A 25,332-nucleotide genomic window follows, 5' to 3' on the forward strand; every position below is an offset into this window, starting at 1 on the left:
TATTATATACATAAATACTTAGAATTCAGACACAAAATCCGAAAATATTCAAGACAAATAAAAATAATCCAAAAAGAATAAAAAGCAGCGATGACAAAGAGGCATTTAAATCATTTCTTAATAAGTTTTTGTTAATTTTGGTAGTCTTTTATAAGTTTTAATTAAGCTTTTATTGTTTATTTGGGCGCAGTATCAAATTCTAATATCTCATTATAACCATCCACGGGTAGAAAGAGCCTAATATCGTTTATTATGGAATCTCTATAATCATTGGATATGTTTTCTAGAACTTTCAATAATCCAAGTAGGTCATTTGGGAGTTTTAGTGCAACTCGCACATCATTTGATTTTTTGATTTCTTTTGTATCCTTGATTTTATTTACTATACTTGTAACTTGGTTTGCCAATCCGTTTTTAGTTAGACATTGCAACAAATGTATTTTTTCCTGTTTAGACATGTTTTCTTCTATTAGCTCACCTATGTAATGTGAATTATTATATATATTTTTCATCTGTCTATACGCTATTATAAATTTAATAAGTGCAGAGTCTGCACGCTTAACTGACAGATATACAAGTATATCTGAAATAGGTTTTAGCTTCTTTATGGATTTATCTAGCATTTCATCGGTCTTCAATGACTCCCGATCTAGAATAGAAGTTATATCAGGTCTTTCGTCAATATATGTCTCAAGAATAAAACCTGCAATATAATGTACCAAATATTCTCGTTCATTATTGATAGAAACAGAGATTTTCCTATATGCATTTGCTAGCAAATTCTTAATTAGCATCATTATAGGGTCAGTTCTCTTCAGATTCATTCTAAATGCTCTTGCTATTAGTAGAAAAGCTAAATCATATTGGTTTGCTATTCCCGCATATGGAACACAGTGCTTAATGCCAATAAGCTTATTTTTAGAGAACGTTTCAAATTGTTCCTTACTTAACTCAAATATGTATTTGGCAATACCATTCTCATCTTCATTATTATATTTTTTATGCGCGGATAAGTATTTCATATAGTCATTAAGCGCAATTCGCATAAAGGAATCGTTCTCTCTGTTAGAAAGATCTGCGCTAAGCATATAAGCCAATTGAATGGGCCCTTTTTTAGCAAGATTGCAACTATTAGGGTTATATAAGAAGTTGTTTACTTCTAATATATTTTTTATGTCTCTAATCATAAGGCGCTTCTTCTTTTTAATGTCCGATTCAGAATTACTAGTAATCATAAAGAGCTTTTTGAATATCTCCTCTGCTTTAGACTGTATATCTGTTTTATCGCTAGTTTGTTCCTTTTTTGGCATATACAACCTCAATATATCATGCACTGCATTAACAAACAGTTTTGGTTCTGTTCTTTTTATTTTATTTAAATAATGGTATATGTAGGTCCGTATAAGGAATCCTGGGGTGTATATAAAATTTCCAGTGGCATACTCTTCATAGTTGGTTGGGTCTTTAAATCCAGCACCTTCTAATACAGGGCTGTTGCAGTACTCAAATAAAAAGTTAATTAATTCGCGTGTACTTTGATTCTTCTTGTTATTATTCCATGGTATGTCATTAATTTGAAAAATAGTATTTTCTTCGTCTTCATTATACTTGTATAAAGTAATTTTTGGTTCATCATTAATGCATTCATGCTTAAGAGGCAACTTAAGACCTTCTGATAGAAGAAATAATGCAGCCATTAGCTTATAGTCTCCTTCAATGTAATTATTTCTGCGTTTTTCATTGATAGAATTCACTGCAAACAAATGTGCCAAATCATCTTTTTTCGAGTTATATGACATCATACCATTAGAATCATATAGCCAAAGAAGAACCGCATGATGTTCTTTAATATACTCCAGCACGCTCCCTTCATATGGTAGAATAGGGTTCAGCATATCTTCCCCAGTATTGTATTTTGTACTGCCACTATTAAGTTGGTTATGCATCGTTACCATGCCACTTCGGTGCCCCATCATTATGTTTGTATTCAAACATCTTAATATCATCATATGCCCACTTTTAGTATGCACATATGACATCATTAGATTCAAATTTCCATCTGGATGAATTTCCACATCACCTATTTCTGGACTACTTATTGTATAATCTTCTACAACAGATAACATACTGGATACCATCTCTGAAGTTGAAGAGTATATCTCCCTCAGAAAAAGCACTACCACTGCTAAAACTATAATATTGCTGTTTTTTAGTGTTTGTAATCTTCTTTTAACTGTGCATTCTTTTGCTTTTATTGTTGTTAATACTTCTTTTATATTTTGTGCTATTCTTGTAGTTGAATTCTTTGAATTATTCATTAGGAAATTTTAGCATTAATTAATTCTCAATTTCTATTTATAGACCACATGATTAAATTGATTTCTTTTGACATGTGATGTCAAAAAACTATTTCAATTTAATTGTCACACCGTTATATTTTAATATATTGTAAAGAACAAATAATTTTACACTTAATGACTTAAGCTGTTTATTCTATGCTAGAATAAATGAACTTATTCAAATTTTTCGGGTTTTTCGGGTTATATATAGCTTTAATTTTCCATATATAACAGCTTTATACGGCTTAGTATAAGTTGGGCGCGAGAGTCCCGCATTAAGCATGGCTTATCATATGACAGAAACCAACATTTTTAATTTTAGCTTAATACTAGAATAGTCCAAGCTAATTACTATTTGACTTCTTGTTTATAGAGAGTATCTAAATATTTTCATAGTACTATTAGTACTATAAAGTTTCTAATTTTTACTTTTATTAATGGTAATTGTATAATATATTTATTAGCAGCAGTTTTCAAACTCTTTTATTGTTTTATAGGGAAATATCCCGTCTATTAGCAAATTCCTATTTTTATTTTTCTATTCCTTAATATATGAGCTAGTTTTTTCATCTTCCCTGTAAATGTGAACTCTTAGACAACATAGCAAAACTTTATCTCTATTAGTTCCAGAAACTCTTATATAGTTTCTGCCTCTATTATATACAATCTCAGTTAACACGCCCATATCACAAATGATATACACACATATATTAACATCATACAAATTATTACATTGCACTATGAGGCACAATGTCACCACTGATGCACATATGGTCACCGTATACCCATGATGAACCAACAAATAGATAATATTTGTATTTATTTTACTAATATGCGCGATTCTTTACAAACCTTAATATTATTATTCATTTGTTATAAATCATTTATCAAGCAGATTTATTTTTTTAAAAATATAAAATTATTGGCATTAGAAATAATTATATGCAAGGAATGAATAATATTTATTTTTAATAAATCCTGCTTATATATATTGCAAATTATAACTATTCCTTTTATAAGAGAACATTTAAACAAATTATAATTATTTGGTCAAAGTTGGGCTGTTATATAAAAATTAGGAGTAAACTATAATCATATAATAACAACTTGTAATTGGTTAATAACCCATACACATTTAACTGCATTTGATTGTATTTAATGAAATGTCTTGAAATATACTTCTAGGTGCTGTATTAAATTAATTATAAACACAATTGGTCTAATATAAGGCATATTAATCCCATTAAATAATTCAAAAAAAAGGAGTTTAATGCGCATGCACCAGTGCACAAAAGCACTTTATAATATAATTGGGCCAATAGCAGTACTTGTTATATCAACACTCGGTTTAGTGATATACTCAAAGAGTCTTTTTATGGAAAGGTCGCCAATACCAGAGAGCAATGAAAAGAAAGCACCTGCCATATACAAAAAAGGAGTTATTCTAGTCATGGATGGAGTAAGAGCAGATGCAATTCATGAAGTAAAAGAAGACAAAAAGACTTTGTATCATGATAATTTCTCTGTTCTAGAAAGAATTCCCAAAAAGGATGTATTTAAAGCAGTGAGCATGGCAGATCTACCAACTGGCACAGCAATGAGGATTCTCTCAACATTTTCGGGAATACCAACCACTCTTCTTTCTGCACAACGATCATTTCACAAACAGAGTAGTGGAGTAGACAATTTTATAAGACAGCTGCAAATGAATGACAGATCATTCTTATTCTATGGCGATGAAACATGGACATATTTATTCCCAGAAATTAAAAAGAACATTGGGGAGATATACCATCCATATGGGCTCATTCCATTCAGTGAAGAAGAAAGGCTAATCAAGCAGGCGTTAGAAGCACATGAGTCAAAAGATTACGTAATTATTCATTTAATATCACCAGATTCATATGGACATGTATACGGAACCAACAGCATACAGGTTAAAACAGCCTTGCAAATGATAGACCAATTTATTCATCAGCTATACAGCAACATGACTGATGAGTCATTCATTGCAGTGCTTTCAGACCATGGAGTAAATAATGATGGATCGCATGGAGGTACATCTCTTCCCGAAAAAGCTGCATCCTTTTTATTTATAGCAAAGGACATAGCGCCCGAAATAACTACAGAACAGAAGGTAGACAAAAGACAAATTACACAAGAAAGCAATACACACAAGAAATATAAAGATGAACTAGGTGAGCTAAATATCATTGAGCCAGTGAATATAATCTCACAAAACGATATTTTACCAACGCTATGTGCTTTTATGGGCCTTGCAGTTCCATACAATTCGTCTGGCAGACTGATTCCTATTATTCCCGAAGAGAGAGAAGACATTTACTTTTTAGAGCTAGAAAGACAGAAAACTACTCTTTCTCACTTTTATGGCACAGAATACCTAAAACTCACTCCCAAGCTATCAGGCTCTTTACTAAATGAACACTTTGGTGACGAGATTCATAAAATATTCCATAAATCCTCTATTTTTGGAATGGCAGTAGGTGTTTTGTTTCTATTAGCTGGGATAATGATTCAGTTGGCTCTTGTGCAGCTAAGAGTATTCAAGCTATCCTTTGCTCTCTCAGTGTTTTCGATATCCATGGTAGCACATTCTGTACATTCGGTTATTCATGAAGATGTGATCTCTTTAATAATGTGCATGGTTCTCTGCTATCCATTCTACTCAATCTTATCTCTAATAGTTCTTCCAGTTGTAAGCTTTGTTGCTGGCGAATTCCCATTACACTCCGTAGATAGGGTGGTATATATTAGATGGATTAAAAAGCTTCCCAGCCGATACCATATACCATCAATTGAGAAAACTCTTCTTTTCTTCTCATTCGCATTCTTTTTAGCACACTGGATGCGAATACCAGCTAAGAAATATGACTTAAGAAGCACTGGAGTGGTTTTGTTTGCAGTAAGCCAGTTCTTTTCTTTAGGAGTCCCCCACATGAGTAGATCCTTCTCGCTGTTTTTCTCTCCTCAAACACTTCCTATGCTACTTTACACTCCATTATCTGCCCTATCATTTTTATATCTGTTCTGCCCTATTGTAAAAAAGTGCGTTGATACACCTATGCACAGCACACAAAAAGGGGCCTTCCTGTTTTTCTTGATAAAACTTATGTTTTTCATAACAGGGCATAACCACGCGCTCTCCTCTATTAACTGGGAGGCAGCCTTCCTTTTCTCCAGAAAGAGTATTCCTGGGGTTTCTGCAGTTTTTGTTGGTGCAGATCTTCTTCTTCCATTTATATACATTGCATATACACTTGGAACATCTCATCTTGAAACTTTAGCAATTATTGTTCTTCTACAAGGAATATGCGCAGTAATTGGATGGGTAGTCAACTTTTGGTTTTTAGGGCAGTCTCTGATGTGGTTTATATTTACAGGAAGAACCGTCTTTGAGTCATTCTTTTTTATTGCATTCCTTACCGCCCAGCTGGGTCTATATGTAGTTGCACTATTACCAGATAAAACTGTTGCTTTCTCAAAAGAAATGAATGCTTGGAATCCTCTAAAGATAAAAGGAAAAAACCACGGAGAATAAAGTTGTCTCTATAAAAAGCTAATAAAAATACTGTGTTGTACTAATATATATATTGCTCTGCATAGGGTATTTAATCTTCTATATAACCCGAAATTCAATGCATTATACTCTTTGTACTATGTATATTGTATATTGTATTTAGTTATTAGCCGTTTAATTGAAATAAATATGTAATAAGCCTTGCACTGATTATAATACAATAATATTCAATTAAACGAAAAAATAAATTCTTAGTCTAACCGGCAGAATGTCTTTTATATGAAAAATAAAACATCGAAAATTTTGTGGAGAGAATAATGACTTATGAATATAACCCGAAGTTATACAAAGAATACACAGAAATAATAGAATCTGTTGGAGTAGATATACCAAGCGAACTAGAAGAAACATATAAAAAATACATAGAAGAGCAGATGAAAGCGTTCCCTTATGTTGATGAATCTGTCTTAAGAATGTACTCTCTTGTGTTTTTCTTAAAGTATGTTAAACAGTCTCAGGGGCCGCCAAGTTTAGGAGTGTATACTCCAAGCTAGAAATGCAGAAGAGATTAATTAGCAGGGCAATGGAATCAGTGACTATTGATTTTGACAAACCACAGGCAGATTTCAATGTGATAGAAGACTGGAGTTCGCTGTACAGTATACATAAAAAGGGTATTAAAAACTTTTTCATGTCACAAAACCAGACACCCACTAATTAGCGTGTTGCATGCAGATTTGTACACATTAAACAGAATTTTTGCTATATTTAATACCTACAGTTATAATAAAGTGACTTGTGTTTTAGTTGTCATATATTTCTATATATTTAGTTAACTTATGTGATATTTACAGATTTTCATTAAACTGTCCTAATAATGCAGCTATAAGTTATTCCAGATGTTTTTCAGGTTATACACAAATAAAATGGGTTTCTACGTGTTACAACAGCAATAACCTGATTTGGCTGATTTTTATTCTTTCATTTTTATTTCAATGGGTTTTAATAAAAATAAATATGTACACACATGTAGAATGTTTTAATTTTATAGGTAGAAGACTTTATAAATCTATAAAATAAATAAAAACACATTTACATTGTATACAGCACAGTATAAATATATAAAGAGAAATATGATTAAAACTGGATTAGAACATAATTATTACCACAGAGATAAGAAAAGAGTTAATTCAATTATTAAGCACAGAACATGTATAAGAAAAACAATAAACTGTTTAATATAACTTGGTTACTTCCATGTACATTATTAAGACTCACTCAAATTTTTTATTATTCTCATCTTATATAGCTGTATAATTGGAAATTGAAGCTATATAAAAGACTTCGCGATTGTGGGCGTGAGGCTCTCATGTTAGACATGGCTCATCATATAATAGAAACCAACAATATATAGACAAAAATGTATGTTTAATGAAACACTTTGAAATTTATTAATGGAAGCAAGCATTTTCAGTATTTAGTGTACGCATTAATTGTTTATAAAACTGCTTTTAATAGAATCTGATATAACTTAAATTATATTGAAGTAGAATTGCTGCAACATAACCAGTTACTAAGCCTAATATAGCTTATTTCCTAATGAAAAGAAGTAGACAACCCTATACACTATATGCTTATTTTTTTATTCATCAAATATATTGAACATTTTTAAACTGCTTCCCTCGGCAACAAACAGTCTTTTTCCAGATATTTTAATATCTGCAACAGGCGTGCTAAGTTCTATCTTATGAGTGCCAGTGTAATTTTCTTTGTCTCGCAAAAGAATGCTGTTTTTGTTTGAATACCCAAAGAATGTAGTTCCGCACTCAATTCTGGAAATAAACTCAACATCTGACTGATACTGCTTTTCCAGCCCACTCATACTGCATATGTATATGCCACCACCTAGCCCGCCAGCATATATCTTCTCTCCCTCATACCCAGCAGCAGTGATTGGTGTAGGAAGACTATACTCAGTCTTCTTCCAGTCGCTTCCCTTGTATATCTCAATTATTCCTTCTATAATAGCAACTATTAGAACAATCTCGTCATTTATCACTCTGAAAATAGTTTTACCAATTTCTCCTCCTGCTTTAAACCGTGTGGATTCTTTGTTGTCTGTTAAAATAACAATTTCATCTGAAGCCAGGCCAATTGCCAAATAGTTCTTGCAGTTTCCAATTGTTCTTATTGGCTGGTCTGCCTCAAATACAATTTCTCCTTTCTCAATGTCAACCACTTTATTTGTAGTGGTAAGAACATATATACCCTCTTCTGTTGAGGTAACTGCCCTAATTGGCTTGAATGAGTTAAACTCCTTTATTAGTTCAATTCCAGGACCAAGTGAATACTCTTTGGTTTCTCCAGTGGTAGTGCACACTATAACAGTGTCTATATGAATCTCAGGATTTCTTCGTATTGAAATTGAAGTAATTGCACTGTCCACATCTATTTTGGCTGTCTCAGACATAATCTTTGTTACTGCAATGAACTCAATCTCAAGAGTCTGCTCCTTCTCACACTCTGGAATTTTCTGAATCTGCTCTCCATTGTAGAAGAAGGCATAGGACTTGTCCTGATTTAAAAAACTGTTCAGAAACTGCTCCATCTGCGCAGGTGAGAAATCCTCTGCAACCTGCATTGGAGGAGTAACAAACTCCTTGTCTTTCATATTTCTGAATGTAACTATTACTTCACTCATTACAGGGGAACAAAATTCTTTTCTTAAATGTTTATATATCCAATAAGATAGAAAGAGATAAAGAAACCAATCGGAATTATTTTTTTATATGACTACCGAATACGGAGAAAGCGGCCAGCAGAAAAGGTCTCAGCTTACTTCCAAGTGCACAGACGAAATGATAATAGAAGTAGTGAGCCAAGCGCCATTTATTTCACATGCAGAGCTAGCAGACCTTTTAGGAGCAATAGATTCAGAAAGGCTAGAAGAGATAGCTAAGAACAACCCAAGTATTATGCACACCATATATGATATTCTTTTATTTCGGGCCACGCAGATAGACAGAGTAGAGCCACAGAAAATTAATAGCATGGTGTATACAGACTTTTCAACACCAAATACGCCTTACAGCATGTGGAGTAAGGACATTCTCAGATTTACAACAATTGATTTAAAATCAGCACAAAAACTTAGTGCTCTTCTGAGAAGAAAGTATAATGAGGTAAAGCCACATGAGATAATGGACCTGTTGAGAAAGTTAGAGCACATGTGCACAGGAAGTGCATTTACCGCCCAGGAAAAAACTCTTTCATTGGCACTTTTAAATATAGCAGTGCTTGAGGGAAACATTTCACCAAGGTACATTCTTCATTTCTGCTCACTAATGAAGTGTATGCAGTATTTACCTGCAGACAGTACACTTCTTGAGTACTTTGAGAGGGAAGACATGTCTACTGCAGAGGAGGCAGTAATTTCAGCTATAAAAGAAAAAAGAGTGCAGAGCCACTGGGTTCTTAAACAGTTTTTACAAGCACACTCAGAACGAGTTCTTTCTATATTCTATAAGATAAAAGACGATCTAATACAATACATAAAAGAAAATGAGGTTGAAAGGACTGTTTTACACCTAACACCTCTTTATATGTACAGCCAAGCGGAAGAAACAGAAGAGTGTATTTTTAGTGAATTTAAAGAAAACAGAAATATGCTTAAAGAAATGTGCCAAGAGCAAATATGGAACTAGTCTAACCTAAAAATTTAGAAGTGTTCTATTTGTTATATTATTACTCATTTCATTCTGTATGTTGTTTTTACTTGGCTAATAGTGATATTCTGCATCTGTTTGAAATAAAGGAGCACTTAATAGTATTTTCTGTATACAATTCATAATTCATGCATTTTCACATATTCTCCTAGTAAATTATTATAATTACTTCTAGTACTCTAATGTTTAGTTAATTGTACTATAGGTACAAATAGTATTCTATTTGGGCTAGTAAATTAAGAATATTTTTTTATAGCCACCAGCATAATATAATATATATTTGGAACTTGGCCATAAACATAAATATTCTTAAGTACCCTTTTAATTTTAATTAAAAACTCTTCATTTTTATAATGTTTTGCTTAAATAAAGGAGATACTATTTAACCTCAATGTTTATTAATTATTCAATGTAATGAATGAGTATAATTAGAAAAGTATAAAATGAAGTTTTTTTGGTTATTCAACAATGAAGTTCAGGAGTAAATTAATAGCAATAATTTATGGGGTAATAATGGGGGGCATATGCAGCTGCAGTGCATCAACAAAAGAAGATAAAATAGAAATACTAAAGAACTTAGCGACAGATCTAATGGAACATCTTGAAGAGAGCGTAAGAGATACAAAGTCTTCTCTTATGCAGTCGCAATTTATTATGCAGCCAACTGGAGTGACTGCTATTAATTCATGTGAGGACAGTAATGGTGCAGAAATTCTGTGTGCAGACTTAGGTGGCACTAGTCTAAAGCTGGATATATACAAAAAGGATGCAAACAGCAGAAAACTATACAAAGTAACAAAGGATACAGTTAAACACATAATACCAAAAACAAAAGAGGATATAGGTGAGAGAACCATCTATGAATTTATGGCAGAGAAAATAAATGCATTTGTTGCAGAGAGGAGAGAGAAAATTGGCGGTGTGCATAACAAACCAATGCATGGAGCACTTACTTTTTCATATCCGCTTGAGAGACATGGGGATAAAATAAAAGTAACACGGTTTACAAAAAAGTTCAATTGGAAAAGAGTCACCACGGACGAGAGCATATCTGAGATACCACTAGACGAGTTAAACAAGCTGACTGCAGAGCATGTCAAGTTCAATGTAATTGTGAATGATACAACTGCGCTAGGCGCCTGGGCATGTTCAACATATGAAGATGCAATTGGTGGGTTTGTTTTAGGAACCGGTGTCAATTGCTCATATTTAGAGAATATGCAAATTATAACAAACGGCACACCTGAAAATGTGCGTGTAATTCTGAACACAGAGTGTGGAGGATTTGATTTTAAGGGGGTTCACGATCTTATGGATGACATTGATAAGGAGTTAGATGAGCAGGCAGAGAAAGAGAAAGGAGTTTATCTCTTAGAAAAGATGGTAGGAGGATTATACTTTGAAAAGTACATAAACCTATTCTTTACCAAGAAAGTACAGGAGATGCTAGGCAATAGTGAAGTAGAGTTAATTATGATAAGAGACTTTAAAATAAAGAATAGTGAGCTATCACCAGAGCAAGTGGCTGAAAACATAACAAAGTTATTTAGCGAAACTTTTGTAGAAAAGTCTACTTTAGATCAAATAATTAACTTGACTAATAACACCATTGAGAATACAGTTGACAGAAAGTACAGAATATGTGCGGGGCTTTTAGCAGGCATTATATGTAAACACAGAAGAAACAACAAAAACCAGAACACATACATATTTGGATTAACTGGATCCGGTTGTAACACAAAGGAATTCGAAGACCAAGTAATTAAGTACATTTTAATGATACTAGGTAGTTTGGAAATAGAAGAATTAAACAAGATACAGATTCAGTTTAAATTCTCAGAAGAAGCATCCCTAGAAGGAGGAGCAAGTGCATTTATAGACGCATACTATGGCAGTACTCTTGCAACACTAATTTGATGTAAGATTATTCCCTATAAAATATATCATGCATGTATTAATAATTACATGGATATATATACTGTCATAAATAAAATACAAAAGAATTATTTTAAACATAAAGATCTCTTTTAAGTCTAGTTATTTATACCAAGAAGCTATTTCTTCTTTTTATGTATGAAAACTTCTATTTTTCATAACTTGAAATATGGTCTTTATTGAAATTTAAAGGCTTCTATATAGTTTCTGTGGTGACACCACCACTCAAACGTGAGCCCCCGAGGGCGATCTGTTTACGCACCAGCTCGTGCGATGATCCAGCCTTTGCTTTGGCGGGGTCTATGAATCAGTATATCAACTTCTGACTATTTAACTGGAGCTCTTCCCCCAATTTAAGGGGGAGACTCAGGGAAGCATCGACGGCTTAACTTCAGCGCCAGGCCTAACTTCAGCACCAGGCCTAACACAACTGCGCCCGGGACTCCATGTACGCGCAGGCTTGGGTCGCTTCCTAAAGACAATAAAGAGCTTTTCTCTTTCACTCTCTTCTCTCTCTTGGCTACGCGGCAGGGCGGCGGTGGTGTTACTCCTCGTGAGTACGTCAGGTAAATTATATTGCAGGTTTTATTCTTGAGACATATATTGACGGAAGACCTGATATAACTTCTATTCTAGATCGGGAGTCATTGAAGACTGATGAAATGCTAGATAAATCCATAAAGAAGCTAAAACCTATTTCAGATATACTTGTATATCTGTCAGTTAAGCGTGCAGACTCTGCACTTATTAAATTTATAATAGCGTATAGACAGATGAAAAATATATATAATAATTCACATTACATAGGTGAGCTAATAGAAGAAAACATGTCTAAACAGGAAAAAATACATTTGTTGCAATGTCTAACTAAAAACGGATTGGCAAACCAAGTTACAAGTATAGTAAATAAAATCAAGGATACAAAAGAAATCAAAAAATCAAATGATGGCATAACGATGTGTTTGGCATGTATGGATTACTATACACTCTATATCACACAGCTAATGCTTATAATATGCCCATACAAACAGGAATTAATCGCCAGATAGAATAAATGAACTTATTCAAATTTTTTATTATTCTCGCCTTATATAGCTTTAATTTTCTATATAACAGCTCTATGCGGCTTGGTATAAGTTGGATGAGAGACTCTTGCATTAAGCATGGCTTATCATATGACAGAAACCAATCCAGTCCAATATCTAATCTATGTATATTAATGCTAAACTAACTAGACCCTAGAAACAATGGCGAAGTACTATAATTTGATAATGCAGCTAAATAAACGATAAAAGCTTAATTAAAACCTACAAGACTACCAAAATTAACAAAAACTTATTAGTAAATGATTTAATAAGTAATTTAATTGTACCAACACAGTTACAGCATAAGTTCTGGTTTTTAGCAAATAACGCTAATTCTAGTACGAGGAAGAGTGTTTGATCCAATGGAACGAATCAGTATTAGAGCATTTATTCTATATAATATCTTCACAAAACTATAATGTAAGTTTATGTACATTTCTATGACTGAATTATTCGGGTGGCTGGCACTTTGGGCAAAGCCAATTTCCTCTGGGCGCACTGAATAGTCCCATGCACTCCATATGAAACCATGGAATTTCCATGTGAAATGCATCGCATGCTATCATGTCGCCGTATGCAGGGCCATTGCATATGCAGTACTTGCCATCGCTTGGGAATGCCTCTTTGTCATCGCCACTTTTTATTCTTTTTGGATTATTTTTATTGGTCTTGAATATTCTCGGATTCTGTGTCTGAATTCCAAACTTTGGCTCATATGGCGACTCAAGCAAAAGCAGCTCTTGGTCGACTAAAGAAAGAACTGAATTTATTTCGGCTAAGAATGCCTTGGAGAGAGCTGTTCTGTCATCTAATAGCTTTTTATATGATTCGTGCACTTCTAGAGTTCTTTTTTCTGTCTCTTCATTCTCTATAAGCTTTGTAAATTCAATGCCAGATGACAAGAACTCTTTTCTTTCCTTCTCCGCTGTGTGGTATGAGTCTTTAAGAGAGTCTACATACTTGTTATATCTTTCCATTAATTCATCTGTCCTTTGTGTTACTCTTTCCAGTGCCTCCTGTGGTAATCTATTATTATCCATATTTTAATTGACTAATTTTTTTATACTCCATGGAAGAATATATAGGAGCATGCCTTATAATAAAAACAAACAAGGCAACGCATATAGGAAGGCTGCAGCAGATCACACCAGAACTGAACAAAATGGTTGTGGAAGTATCTGGTCATTTGAAAGAAATTGAGCTATCCGAAATAGATGAGGTGGAAATACTAGCAGACGAAGATAGTGAGATAATAAGACAAGCACAGCAAAAGCCAAAGCAAAAAGAAGAGGTGAAGAAAACAGTCACTGCTACTCATATATCAATGGATTTATATAATAAAGTGATCGACTTATCCGACACTCTTTATGGTCCATCCAGAGGTGAAGTTATTTACTCTGGTGCAAGAGGTGTCCTGCACTTGTTTGTGAACATTTTCAAATTTATGGATAAGAAGTTTGTTGTATACACCGGCGCCGGCATATTCTCAGAAATAGCAGTTGTATTGGGAAGGCTTTCCATGCTGTACGGAACAGATGTGACAATTATTCCATCGGTTCGAACGCAGCGACTGACCAGAGAACTATTCTACTATGAGTCAAATGGAGGAGTAGTCTCAAATAAAAGAAAGGATCAAACAATTGTAATAATAGCAGACACCGATGCTAAAGAAGAAATGACAAAAAATGCAGAAAGAGTTATTTTCTTGGGTGATTATAAAAATATTGAAACACCAAATAAAGAAGTGATATTTTTCGGTGTGCCCGTTCGTGACCCAGCAGAGTTCACGGGGAATGCAATTCTATGCGATGTAGGCCTCTCTTCAAAGATATTTACAAAATTCAATATTCGAAAGTATTCACCTAAGTTACTCCAAAAGATTACAAAGCAGTAAGATATAGTTCTTGTGTTGATGGGTATAGAGTGGGAAATTAGGAGGAAATAACCATACCCACACACATGCTGGTTTAATTTTACTGTTGGGACGCGGCCTTAGATGTATTTAATAAAAGTTTTGTAGTAAATCGTTTACTTGGAAATATTTTTTTAATTGCATGAAGACTCTACTGAGCATAGAAGAGACTGTAAAAAGAGGAATTGCCTTACAAAGAGAGAAAGAGTCTGAGAACAACTGGAACAAGATAGATGTTGTATTGGAGAGAGTAGGCGAAGTAAAAACCGAGGGAGAAGCAAGGGCTGCAATATCAATAATACCATTAATAGGGATAGGTATACAGAGCAACCGGAGTAAGTTAAGTGGGAGTGGGTGTAAAGCAATGAGCAATCTTTCTGAGATATTGGGTGATGAGTTAAAGGACCATCTACCACATATATTTCCTTCTTTACTAAGTGCTCTTGCAAAGACAAATAAGGTGATATTTATGCGGGCCGTGTCCACTGCTGGGACAATTGCACAGAAGTGTGCACTGAAGAGTATAGCGAAGCACATACGTTTAAACATAACCAGCAACAGCAAAACAGTCAGGCAGGGGCTTCTTGAAATGGCAATACGCGGGATAGAAAAAGAAAGAATGAAGGAGCTAGTGGAAGTTCTAGAGCTTTTAGTGGAGGATATTAACCCAGAGATTCGAGCACGTGCAAAAGAAGGGGTTTCCATGATATCAGAAATGGATAGAAAGGCTTTGGCAGAGCTGACCAGCAGTGCTCCAGAGAAGAGCAAGCAGGCACCTCAGAAGAAAGAAGAAGTGGTAACCACTGAAGAAAAAATGCCTGCAAGTGTGCTGTCTACTGTGGAGCTATCCCCCAAGCCTAGCGTGGTTATGCTTAAGCCATCTGGTGCAAATGTAGTTGTTCGCGGGCCTATCAGATCCTTTGCAAGCACAATATGCCCATCTGGCCATGTGAAACCCCCTCTAAAGCCAGGATATTCACTTGAAAGAATTGGACAGAGGCTGGAGATGCATAAGAAAGAGGTAGAAGAAGGCCTGAAAAAAGAGTGGACCCCAAAGAAAACACCTATTATAAAGAAAAGGCAGGGAGCTTCTGCGGGCACCCCAATTAGCATTAAAAAAGTGTCTGTGGATATGATCAGTAAGATAGATGAGGAGAACAACGATTTGTCTAATTTATCAGAAGATATAGGTAATCTATCAATAAATAAGACAGAGGATACAGAAGACCATATTGTAGAGAACAAAGACATGCACGACAGCATATTTAGCAGCAGAGAGATTAAAGGAACAAAGGAATTTATAGAATCCTGTGGTATTGCAAATGAGACTATGAGTGATGGAGACTATTCTATCTTAGCTCCTGATGTGTTTGTGAAGAGAACCACCACCAAAAAACTATAACTGTCCCAGAATAAATCTATTTTATATGATATTTATTTTCTGCTATAATTACAATTGTACATAAAAAATCCCTTCACACCAAGAAAAATAAGTGAAGCCTATTGAAATAAAACCAAGAAATTTAAAATATTTAATTAAACCCAGTGGATACAGCTGTGCTAATCCAAACACTAAGAAAGGCATCAGAAGTGTATAACACAAATTAACCCAAAATTCCAGTAATAAAGGTATTATAAAGTGCATAAAGAGAAATATTTATTCTGAAGGTAAGTCTGAATTAGATGTACTTTTATTTATATTCATTCTGCAAGAGTTTAAATATTTCCTTAAATATAGAAATTCCTAAATTTATTAATAAATCTGCTAATTAAGAAGGTACCCAGTGCAGTTGTATAGATAAGCATTTTTGATTGGTGAGTGTACAGTAGAATCCTAGCTACTTCAAGTTATTACAGATGTATTTGAAATCTATTGCAACTTTTGTTGTATATTTATGCATATTACTAAAGAATATATAAACAGAGTACTAGAAAATAAAATAATCAAGAATAATTTTTTAGATTAATTTGGACTATGTATATTACCAGAGAAACCGCTTGACTTCTTTGAAGACTTACTACGGCTGCGGCTAGATCGCATTTCAATTCGAGACATTTTGAAAATACTGCGAAAGGGTGTTCCATCCAACAGTCCCTTTTTTTGTTTTGTTACTTGAACGTGGACTGCATCCATCTCCTGAGGAGTCAGCGTATTTGTCATTTCTTTCTCTGCGCCCACCTTTAGGTATTTATAAATCATTTCATAAAGATTTGCAGATTGGGCACCATTTTCTGGTTTTACCACGCCCTCAATTACTTCTTCTGCTGTTGTAGGAGTTAGTGTAGCGAGTTCTGATTGTGGTTCTGTAGGGTTAGTGCACTCTTCAATAACAGTTCCTGTGTGTACTACAGCCGGGCTGTTTATAGCAGCAGCACATTCCACCAGATGGCTCTTTGTTTTTATGCTCTGCAACTGTTCTGTTAAATACGCTATCTTTTGGTTAAGATCATTAATAATCTCGTCCTTTGATTTAATAACAGGCCTCTCAGATGTTTTGATTCTTTTAAGCCTCTCGGCGAATTTTATTGTAAGATGGTCAGACAGATCCATTACTGTGCATATGCATATAATAGTTCCATAGCTGAGCGTATTCTGCAACAGCCGAGTTAGCTTTGACTCTCTGTATGATACGTGGTGAGTGTCTGTATGCAGCTGGTCTATTACTTTGCCTAGAGTGAGCAGACTCTTGTTTATCATTAATCCTTCTTTTCTTCTGTCTAAATCCTCGGCCATTTTCTCATTCCCTGCCAAGTCAACTAAATTTATCGCCAGATTAATAGAATTCACCTCAATGACCGTGTGACTTCTACTGCTGGCTTGGTTATGCTCTGTTTCTGATGTCTTCCTTTTCTTCATAATGGTTTTCAAAAGACTTGTAATGTCCTCTCTTGTTTTAACCGTTACTTGTGTTTTGCTTATTACTTGCGTTGTGTTACTCTCTTGAACAATTCGTATTGGCGTACCAGTGAACAAGTCAGTTGCAACTTCATTGTATATTTCAATGCATCTGACAGACAGCACGCCATGCGAGTTCAGCCTGTCCTCAAGAATTAACTCAGCAATTCCCGGTGCATTTTTACTTCCAAACATTGTGTATGTTTTACCACTTCCCGTTCTTCCATATGTAAAGATCGTTGAAAAGGATATTTTATCCGTGTGCTTTCGAATGAACTCAGTATATATTTGCTGATTCGTATGATCAGAGAATACTTTGTCTGCATGTGGACACGGTGCATCTGCTGAAGCAGGTGGTTTTATTCTGACTCCCACCACTACTCTGTTGTTCTTGTTCATACAGTTTTCTGCTGGAGGGTTTTTAATCTGTCCTGCTGTATGATTAGTGCGTTATGAAACAAGTTTCTGTAAAGTGCAGCAGAACCAATCCATCGGTTAGAGATGGCCACAAACCAGTTATTTAATTTTTACTATGCACACAATTCATGAATGACTGTTATTTATGCTATAAATTGTATTTTTATCTGTAACTGCCAGGTATCACATTTTTATTTTTAGAAGATCTGTAAACCATAAATAATTTTTATTTTTATACCCCTGCAAACAATTCGATCCAGACCAGCGAATTATCAGAAGATAAAACAGAATTTAGTCTTATTTATTTAACTGCATGACTAACTAAATATACAACATACGCCCAGAAATAGCTCAAAATAACCCAAAACAGTGAATATGTAGTAATTTATGAATGGATATCTATATAAAACAGTAAAATACAACGTAATTTTAGGTTATTCACTGGTTTACTGTAGAATGAGTATATATTGGATGTGGACAGTATATTATACAGTACAACTAGCTATATTCCAAATTGCACAAAAGAGGTTTAATTACTACATGAAGTATACGGCAGTATACTATAAGATATAATAGTACAATTACATACAGTTAGATAATAATTACTTAATGAAATATGGTATAAGCACATTCTTATTATAGTATATGGCACAAAAGCAAGCTTAATTATACAGCAGTGACAATTTTAATGTATTATCTGTGTAATTGCATAAAAATACGTTAATTACAGCTATATTAAGATTTTGAAGAATTTCCAATTGTAAGTAGAATCAAAATATTAATTATTTTTATTTCTGTGCTTTATGTCTATAATGCATTATAGGATGATAAAGGAGTCAGAGACTACTGAAATAGAAGAGGAATCTGTGGTGTATACCCATTCTTATGCAATAAACGAAAACAAAGGGCAATTAATAGAAAGTGCAGAAGATTGCAAAACACTGCACCAAGCACTTCAGGACACTGCAAAGAGCCATGGAGACTTGAATTTCCTTGGGAGAATAAATGAAAAAGACAAGATAGAGTACATAACGTACAAAGAGACATTTATGTATTCAGAAGAAGTTGCATTATTTATTCTTTCTCACTCAGACACAGCAAGCGGATCTATGCCAATTGTTGGGATATGTTCAGAGAACAGGCCAGAGTGGATTATTACAGAGCATGCAACATATTTCTATAGCGGAATGAACTGTCCAATATATGCATCTTTTGGGTGGAGTGCTATAAAGCACATAATAAATGAAACCAAAATGAACATGATATTCATTTCAGAGAAGAATGCGGAGAAGATAGCGAGCAGTTTACAGAGCGAGTCAGCATCAGATGTCGCACTTCCAAAGATATTTGTACTTATGGATCCCAAGATATCAGATAGTGCACATGACACACTGAGTAAGTTAGGAGTAGAAATGTACTATTTCTGGGATATTGTAGGCAAGTGTAAAAAGGTAAGTCAAGTAGGCGAGAAAGTATCAGATGCAGATGAAAGTGAGAAGGCATCGCCAACAAGGTTTAAAAAGGCAGAAAGAGACCAGGCAAAGCATAAAGAAGCCAAGAAGAGATTCACTGCCCCAGCGCCAGAAACAGTTGCTACTATTTGCTATACAAGTGGGACTACGGGCGCTCCTAAAGGGGCAATGCTTATGCATAGAAATTTCCTGTCTGTAGTGGGGTCATTTATTCTTCTGTCAAAGCGGGGCGTATTCTTTGACATTAAACCAGGCAGGAGATACCTTTCATTCCTTCCACTTGCACATGTCTTTGAACGGATAGTAGAGTCCGCTCTACTTCTGAGCAAGTGTGAGATTGTATACTACAGAGGAAACCCAAAACAGCTACAGAAGGACTTTAGTATTGCACGCCCGCATTATTTTGTAGGTGTACCAAGAGTGTTTAACTCAGTCAAGACTGCAATTGAGATGAAAGCCAAAGAGAAGGGAAGAATTGCAAACTTTATCTTTAAGTACTCTCTGCTTATTTGCATGCTATGCAAGAACAGGATACTTAGAGAACTGTTTGGAAGAACAGTATTTAAAGCAATTAGGCAAACTTTCGGAAATAGCATCATATGCATGCTATCTGGATCAGCCCCTCTTCTTCCACAGACTGCGTACTTCTTTGAAGCAATCTTCAACTGTCCTATGTTTGAGGGATATGGCCAGACAGAGACAGCTGCAGGAAACATTACAACTGATATATTCACAAATGAGAAGGGTGTTATTGGCATTCCATTCCCGTGTAATAAGATCAAGCTAGTATCTCGTCCAGAAACCAATGCATTTGCATCAAAGAACCAAGGAGAAATACTCATGCAAGGCCATTCTGTTTTCTATGGGTATTACAACCAGAAGAAACTAACCAGAGACTGCTTTTACCACCCACACGGACCTACTGCAGATGGACCAGACAGTGCCATTTACAACACCGATGGGAAGAAGTGGATTAAAACAGGGGATATAGGAGAAATAACCCCAGATGGAAATCTAAGAATAATTGGCAGGAGCAAGGAGATCTTCAAATTATCACAAGGAGAGTACATTATCCCAGAAAAGATTGAAAATCTACTTCTTGCAGCCAAAATCAAAGGACTAGAAGACATCACAATTGTAGGAGACAGTTCATGCGATTATGTAATTGGTATATGCATAGTCACAAAGACTTCCCCAGAGGTAGAAGACGCCATAACGCAAGCAATCCAAAAAGAAGGCCAGAGACTGGTACAAGCCGAAGAAATCATCAAGATAGAAATACCAAGAAAGTTCATCTTCACTGAGTCTCTCTTTACAATTGATAATGGCCTTCTCACACCCTCTGGCAAGAAAGTAAGGAAGAAGATCGTATCACTGTATAACAAACAGATTCAGAAGCTATACAACACTGTTTAATCACACAACCTGTCCATGCGGTATAAAAACTGCCAGGTTTTAACTGCTATGATAATAAATAAATTTCATTCAGGGACTGCACGTATTCTTATTTTTATCATAAAAATACCGTTATTCCATAAAATATTCGAAAATAAAAACAGTTTATTTTCAGGTTTAACAGTAAAATCCGTTAATATAAAAATTTACACAATCATAATTTTCATATATTAAACATAACGGTATCCCTACTTAATTTATAATACTCCCTATAAGAAGCTGTAAGCTGATGGTTTATTAGATGGATTACTTTATGACATCCGCAGAGTATGCAAACACAGGCATTGCCAATAAAAAGAACATGCACAGCTCATTATAATGCAATGGGAGACCCCGCCTGTCAAATTCATACGGTGGTATTGTATATATAAAACTACGTGGTTTTATGCTGTTTGTCTTTAAGAACCTAATCGTGAATATGTGCAGTGTACTGAGTATCCTTCTTCTTATTATAGATGTAAGATACTTTGACTCAATATTAGACATATTCGGGTTATTTGCATTTTTATGTATTTTATGCTTTACTGCCTGAGTGATCCTCTTTGTAAGAATTATAAGTAAGGATTGAAGTATAGATATACGTAAGCCATGGTACTTCTCAAAATAATCAGAGAGTACGCCTGATTTACTGAATATTCCATCAGAGATTGTCCTAACAAGATAAAACTTATTATTAAATACCTTACTCCTCTTTAAATCGTGTATGTTCATGAACTCCAGGGATAATTCAGTCATCCGGTGCATCTTCTTTGTTGGTATCTTCATTGGTAAGTGATTTACATTATTAGGTGACTTGCTGTACTTGTGTATGAGTAACTTATGGTACTCTTTATTCTCCCTAAGGAATATTTTATGTAAGTCCACCCGGATATATCCTTATACTCACATATCCTATTATATGCAAAGTCGTGTATTAATAAGTAAATAACCCTAATTACGTTTATGTAGAATACACTCACAGTAAGAGAGTTCATGGCTTTATGGATGGATTCTTGCCGTGCTGGGGATATCATTAAAAATGCATTTGCTAGTTTTATTCTGTTATATATTTTAGTCTCTTTATACTCTTTAATGATTTCTTTAATAATTCTTATTGCTTCATCATTATGTATGTACTTTATGAATGTTTTAAGTATATACTGTATATACTGCTTTGCACACTTAATTAAATTTATATCCATTGCTTGTGGTGAGCACATTTCAATATTTAATTTCTGATGGTCCGTGCATAAAAAGGGCATAACAGAAATATAACTGATTTTTTCTGTTTCTAGCATACTGATCGTTATTTCCCGTAGAATATCGTATTTAGAAGGCCTTTTTCTTTTCTTAAACCCACAAAAACAAGTAAAGTGAGTGAGCGTATCAAGAATCTCCAGAAATTCAGTATTTTGTTTAGATTTCTTGGTTTTAACTGATTCCTGTGGTAGTTCTGGTTTTGGTTTCTTATCCTTTATAAGTATTGAAATATTATTTATTCTTTTCTCTAATAATTCTATTTCTTTAAGCCATTCTGGATTCTCTTTTGCTGCTTTTTCAGAGGATTTCAGTTGGTTTAAGACTAATCTCTCTTGCTGCATACATGCCAGGAAGTCTTTTTTGTCTTTCTCCGCGTATTCTGTTAGTTCTCTTACAAAATTTGTAATTTGTGTTTTAAGTGTATGCGCTTGTAATGTATCTTCTAGTAGTATTTGGTGCAGGAATTGGATACTTACTACATTACTGCATATATAATTAAACACTAACAACTTCCCAAACTTATCTGCTTCTACGGACTTTGGGTGTATTCCAGAAAGAACTGCTACTAACTTTCCCAGACTGATGATTTTTTTTCTGTGCTCTATAAAGAACTTCTGGATATTAGATCCATCTCTTGGGATGGAATCTGCCTGGCTTACAATATTTAATAATTCTCTAACTGTCTTTTTAATAAGCTCATTGCTAACTTGCTTTTCATTCATATTACTCCCTATCGCAAACTGAATTTATTTGGCGAATCTCGGGGTATTTTTACTCCTGGATTGCCTCCATGAAATCAGAGTGTATTCTGTCTGTAGTTACATCAGCAAAATAAACTGCCCCTTCTTTTTTGCCTTCAATTGTTAGTTCATAATCAGAGACGGAGAGACATCCATCTACTACCCCAAATAATAGATCATTCTGAATACCATTCTTCACGCGTATCTTACAACTAGCAGATACAACAATAGGGGGAACTTTCTTATCTGCTGGACATACAAATGTAATAATAATGGCATCATCCACACTTCCGTGTATAACTGGACCACCTGCAGATGAATTATACCCACTTGATCCTGTTGGTGTACTGATAACCACACCATCACATCTAATACATCTGTAAACTGGCTTCTCATTAATTGAAATTGAAATACTTCCTAAAAGTCCTTTTCCCTTTGTGTATACGTATATGTCATTTAAGAAATATACACTCTGGTTAATAAATAGTCTGTTTCTCTTAATTGTTTGATTTATATATAATTCAAATGCCTTCTCCTGGTTATTCTGGCTTATTGCATTTAACAGTTTATCTAAAAGTGCCTCTCCTTCTTCCTGGATTTCTTTTTTTATATTGCACAGTCTTCCCTTCGTCCCATAATCAAATGAGAATATAATTGGAGTACTCCTCCCATTATCTAGTAATAAATCTGAGTCATTAGGTGTACTGCCGCTACTATGCATTGGCCAGGATATATCAAAGTCCATATACTCTGCTCTTTCAAACCCATTCTTCTTCCCGGTGCACACGGAAAGAGTTTTCAGCACAGTTCCATCCCCTAAAAATGTTAAAACAACAGTATACCGGAATAAATCCCATTTCTCCTGGGTTTCATATAAATATGCTACATCTACCACATCAACTGGGCACACCCTTCCTATTTTATTTTTCAGACTATTTTCATGGTTACTCAGTTCTGTTCTATCCCTAGCAACGATTAGACATCTCATGGACTATAAAGGAAAGAATAAGAAATATTTTTATGGCTTTACAAATCGCAAAACTAGAATCATTAAAGCTGTCCCCAGAGAATACTCTACAGCATAATTATACCACAGACAAAAAGACCATGGATATCTTATGGAGAGACATACAAGTACTTTCAAATGACAGAAGGTATACTGCAGCGTATAAATGCACAACTGCACTTATGAATCTAGCACATAAATCCAAGAAACAAGAATTATTCAAAAGATGTCTCTTAATCCTTGCCAGACTTTCTGTACTTCTTTCATATTCTCATGCAGAGTCTTTATACAAAGATCTTATAAAGGAAGTATACACAGATATTTTTGTGTATAATGGTGTATACGCGTACTCAATAGATCTATTTAAAATTGCAAGTATAACAGAAGATCCGTACAATTTTATATTCAATGAGTATCTGCTAAACATAAGAAAGTCAAAGAATAAAGACAAAGAAGAAATTCTATTCTATACGCTCATACAAGTGCACATCACAGGGCATAACCCATGGGATCATAATTGTACAGCAGACTTATCCTGTCTACCCATACATATCAGAGAGAGGTATGTAGAGTATACAACAAGCACACACCAATCACACGCACACGATAAATATAAGCCGGAGTTAAACCTGAGCACTTCTCATGTTAACCAACAAAATTCAAAAGAATTCGTAAATAATCATTCTATCTACAGTAATATTAATAAATAACCCAACATAACCTGAAATCTATTTACTTCTCCGTGTATATAAGTCCATTCTGTATGAGTACATCATAATTTAATAAAATCAGAACAGATGCGGACATGTACGCAGTGCAGTATAAATAATAAGTAATACCATAGCGATACTCCTCATCTGTGATTAATGACTTATTAAACACTTCTATTATATTCAACCTACGCTGAGTGTTCTCCGTATAATCCAACCCTATAATCATAGTTATAAGATTAATCACTATAAAAATAATATTCATCCATTTAACCCATACACGCGTACATATAAAGAAGTACATTATTATAATAATACCACAGGCACATAACACTTCTATCACACACTGTATAATATACGTAAGTGTATTTAATAAGCAATCAATAGACTGTTTATATAGTATAGATCTATGACGGGTTATACTGTATACGTATAAGGGTATACTAAACAGCATAACATCAGCACACATAACTATCATACACACTTTAACCGTATAAAACCCAAATGCTTCACTATCCCTATCCAGTAATAAGAATATTATGCTCAGGAATGTAAAATTAGAATATATCAGTAAGTACGCTATCTGTATTGGTATTATTATTAAAGAATACATGAATTGTAATCTACTTATACAATTCCTGTGTATTTCTACTATTAAATTATTCGGGTTATATCGGGTTATATTATATTCTGTATTATCCATAAAAATATTTCAAGTTCATTCTTCTTATATACTTATTATACTTATCAAAATGATAAGGCTGTTAATAAAATTAGGATTATTAAAAATATATAAATAATTACACATTATGCAATAAGTTGTAAAGAAGTTCACTGGCGAGTATTTTATGAGCAAATAAATA

General features: G+C 34.3%; 18 protein-coding genes across 18 annotated transcripts; 10 read left to right on the top strand and 8 right to left on the bottom strand.

The window, feature by feature from the left end:
* Positions 1–164: 164 nt before the first annotated feature.
* On the bottom strand, positions 165–2,318 carry NEPG_02037 (uncharacterized protein; the record flags this gene model as incomplete). Its single annotated transcript, XM_013204410.1, has 1 exon — positions 165–2,318. One exon carries the CDS (start codon positions 2,316–2,318, stop codon positions 177–179), a length of 2,142 nt encoding a protein of 713 aa, XP_013059864.1. The 3' UTR covers positions 165–176.
* A 1,297-nt stretch (positions 2,319–3,615) lies between these two features.
* Positions 3,616–5,916, top strand: NEPG_02038 (uncharacterized protein; the record flags this gene model as incomplete). The annotated part of the gene is made up of 1 exon (XM_013204411.1): positions 3,616–5,916. The coding sequence occupies one exon, from the start codon at positions 3,616–3,618 to the stop codon at positions 5,896–5,898; it is 2,283 nt and encodes a 760-aa protein (XP_013059865.1). The 3' UTR covers positions 5,899–5,916.
* Positions 5,917–6,194: 278 nt separating this feature from the next.
* On the top strand, positions 6,195–6,431 carry NEPG_02039 (uncharacterized protein; the record flags this gene model as incomplete). The annotated part of the gene is made up of 1 exon (XM_013204412.1): positions 6,195–6,431. The coding sequence occupies one exon, from the start codon at positions 6,195–6,197 to the stop codon at positions 6,429–6,431; it is 237 nt and encodes a 78-aa protein (XP_013059866.1).
* Positions 6,432–6,433: 2 nt separating this feature from the next.
* Positions 6,434–6,598, top strand: NEPG_02040 (uncharacterized protein; the record flags this gene model as incomplete). Its single annotated transcript, XM_013204413.1, has 1 exon — positions 6,434–6,598. The coding sequence occupies one exon, from the start codon at positions 6,434–6,436 to the stop codon at positions 6,596–6,598; it is 165 nt and encodes a 54-aa protein (XP_013059867.1).
* Positions 6,599–7,509: 911 nt separating this feature from the next.
* On the bottom strand, positions 7,510–8,578 carry NEPG_02041 (uncharacterized protein; the record flags this gene model as incomplete). Its single annotated transcript, XM_013204414.1, has 1 exon — positions 7,510–8,578. The coding sequence occupies one exon, from the start codon at positions 8,576–8,578 to the stop codon at positions 7,520–7,522; it is 1,059 nt and encodes a 352-aa protein (XP_013059868.1). The 3' UTR covers positions 7,510–7,519.
* An 88-nt stretch (positions 8,579–8,666) lies between these two features.
* Positions 8,667–9,581, top strand: NEPG_02042 (uncharacterized protein; the record flags this gene model as incomplete). Its single annotated transcript, XM_013204415.1, has 1 exon — positions 8,667–9,581. One exon carries the CDS (start codon positions 8,667–8,669, stop codon positions 9,579–9,581), a length of 915 nt encoding a protein of 304 aa, XP_013059869.1.
* A 489-nt stretch (positions 9,582–10,070) lies between these two features.
* On the top strand, positions 10,071–11,586 carry NEPG_02043 (uncharacterized protein; the record flags this gene model as incomplete). Its single annotated transcript, XM_013204416.1, has 1 exon — positions 10,071–11,586. One exon carries the CDS (start codon positions 10,071–10,073, stop codon positions 11,517–11,519), a length of 1,449 nt encoding a protein of 482 aa, XP_013059870.1. The 3' UTR covers positions 11,520–11,586.
* Positions 11,587–12,115: 529 nt separating this feature from the next.
* On the top strand, positions 12,116–12,586 carry NEPG_02044 (uncharacterized protein; the record flags this gene model as incomplete). The annotated part of the gene is made up of 1 exon (XM_013204417.1): positions 12,116–12,586. The coding sequence occupies exon 1, from the start codon at positions 12,200–12,202 to the stop codon at positions 12,584–12,586; it is 387 nt and encodes a 128-aa protein (XP_013059871.1). The 5' UTR covers positions 12,116–12,199.
* Positions 12,587–13,010: 424 nt separating this feature from the next.
* On the bottom strand, positions 13,011–13,662 carry NEPG_02045 (uncharacterized protein; the record flags this gene model as incomplete). Its single annotated transcript, XM_013204418.1, has 1 exon — positions 13,011–13,662. The coding sequence occupies one exon, from the start codon at positions 13,660–13,662 to the stop codon at positions 13,072–13,074; it is 591 nt and encodes a 196-aa protein (XP_013059872.1). The 3' UTR covers positions 13,011–13,071.
* Positions 13,663–13,691: 29 nt separating this feature from the next.
* Positions 13,692–14,612, top strand: NEPG_02046 (uncharacterized protein; the record flags this gene model as incomplete). Its single annotated transcript, XM_013204419.1, has 1 exon — positions 13,692–14,612. One exon carries the CDS (start codon positions 13,692–13,694, stop codon positions 14,514–14,516), a length of 825 nt encoding a protein of 274 aa, XP_013059873.1. The 3' UTR covers positions 14,517–14,612.
* Positions 14,613–14,676: 64 nt separating this feature from the next.
* On the top strand, positions 14,677–15,946 carry NEPG_02047 (uncharacterized protein; the record flags this gene model as incomplete). The annotated part of the gene is made up of 1 exon (XM_013204420.1): positions 14,677–15,946. The coding sequence occupies one exon, from the start codon at positions 14,677–14,679 to the stop codon at positions 15,934–15,936; it is 1,260 nt and encodes a 419-aa protein (XP_013059874.1). The 3' UTR covers positions 15,937–15,946.
* Positions 15,947–16,295: 349 nt separating this feature from the next.
* On the bottom strand, positions 16,296–17,829 carry NEPG_02048 (uncharacterized protein; the record flags this gene model as incomplete). The annotated part of the gene is made up of 1 exon (XM_013204421.1): positions 16,296–17,829. One exon carries the CDS (start codon positions 17,827–17,829, stop codon positions 16,498–16,500), a length of 1,332 nt encoding a protein of 443 aa, XP_013059875.1. The 3' UTR covers positions 16,296–16,497.
* Positions 17,830–18,650: 821 nt separating this feature from the next.
* On the top strand, positions 18,651–20,810 carry NEPG_02049 (uncharacterized protein; the record flags this gene model as incomplete). Its single annotated transcript, XM_013204422.1, has 1 exon — positions 18,651–20,810. The coding sequence occupies one exon, from the start codon at positions 18,651–18,653 to the stop codon at positions 20,733–20,735; it is 2,085 nt and encodes a 694-aa protein (XP_013059876.1). The 3' UTR covers positions 20,736–20,810.
* A 210-nt stretch (positions 20,811–21,020) lies between these two features.
* Positions 21,021–21,539, bottom strand: NEPG_02050 (uncharacterized protein; the record flags this gene model as incomplete). The annotated part of the gene is made up of 1 exon (XM_013204423.1): positions 21,021–21,539. One exon carries the CDS (start codon positions 21,537–21,539, stop codon positions 21,021–21,023), a length of 519 nt encoding a protein of 172 aa, XP_013059877.1.
* An 11-nt stretch (positions 21,540–21,550) lies between these two features.
* On the bottom strand, positions 21,551–22,735 carry NEPG_02051 (uncharacterized protein; the record flags this gene model as incomplete). The annotated part of the gene is made up of 1 exon (XM_013204424.1): positions 21,551–22,735. One exon carries the CDS (start codon positions 22,733–22,735, stop codon positions 21,551–21,553), a length of 1,185 nt encoding a protein of 394 aa, XP_013059878.1.
* Positions 22,736–22,784: 49 nt separating this feature from the next.
* Positions 22,785–23,741, bottom strand: NEPG_02052 (uncharacterized protein; the record flags this gene model as incomplete). The annotated part of the gene is made up of 1 exon (XM_013204425.1): positions 22,785–23,741. The coding sequence occupies one exon, from the start codon at positions 23,739–23,741 to the stop codon at positions 22,785–22,787; it is 957 nt and encodes a 318-aa protein (XP_013059879.1).
* Positions 23,742–23,773: 32 nt separating this feature from the next.
* NEPG_02053 (uncharacterized protein) lies at positions 23,774–24,484 on the top strand (the record flags this gene model as incomplete). The annotated part of the gene is made up of 1 exon (XM_013204426.1): positions 23,774–24,484. One exon carries the CDS (start codon positions 23,774–23,776, stop codon positions 24,467–24,469), a length of 696 nt encoding a protein of 231 aa, XP_013059880.1. The 3' UTR covers positions 24,470–24,484.
* Positions 24,485–24,491: 7 nt separating this feature from the next.
* NEPG_02054 (uncharacterized protein) lies at positions 24,492–25,172 on the bottom strand (the record flags this gene model as incomplete). The annotated part of the gene is made up of 1 exon (XM_013204427.1): positions 24,492–25,172. The coding sequence occupies one exon, from the start codon at positions 25,170–25,172 to the stop codon at positions 24,492–24,494; it is 681 nt and encodes a 226-aa protein (XP_013059881.1).
* Between the last annotated feature and the right edge of the window lie 160 nt (positions 25,173–25,332).

The sequence above is a fragment of the Nematocida parisii genome (assembly GCF_000250985.1).
Source record: "Nematocida parisii ERTm1 unplaced genomic scaffold supercont1.5, whole genome shotgun sequence".
Taxonomy (NCBI): domain Eukaryota; kingdom Fungi; phylum Microsporidia; genus Nematocida; species Nematocida parisii.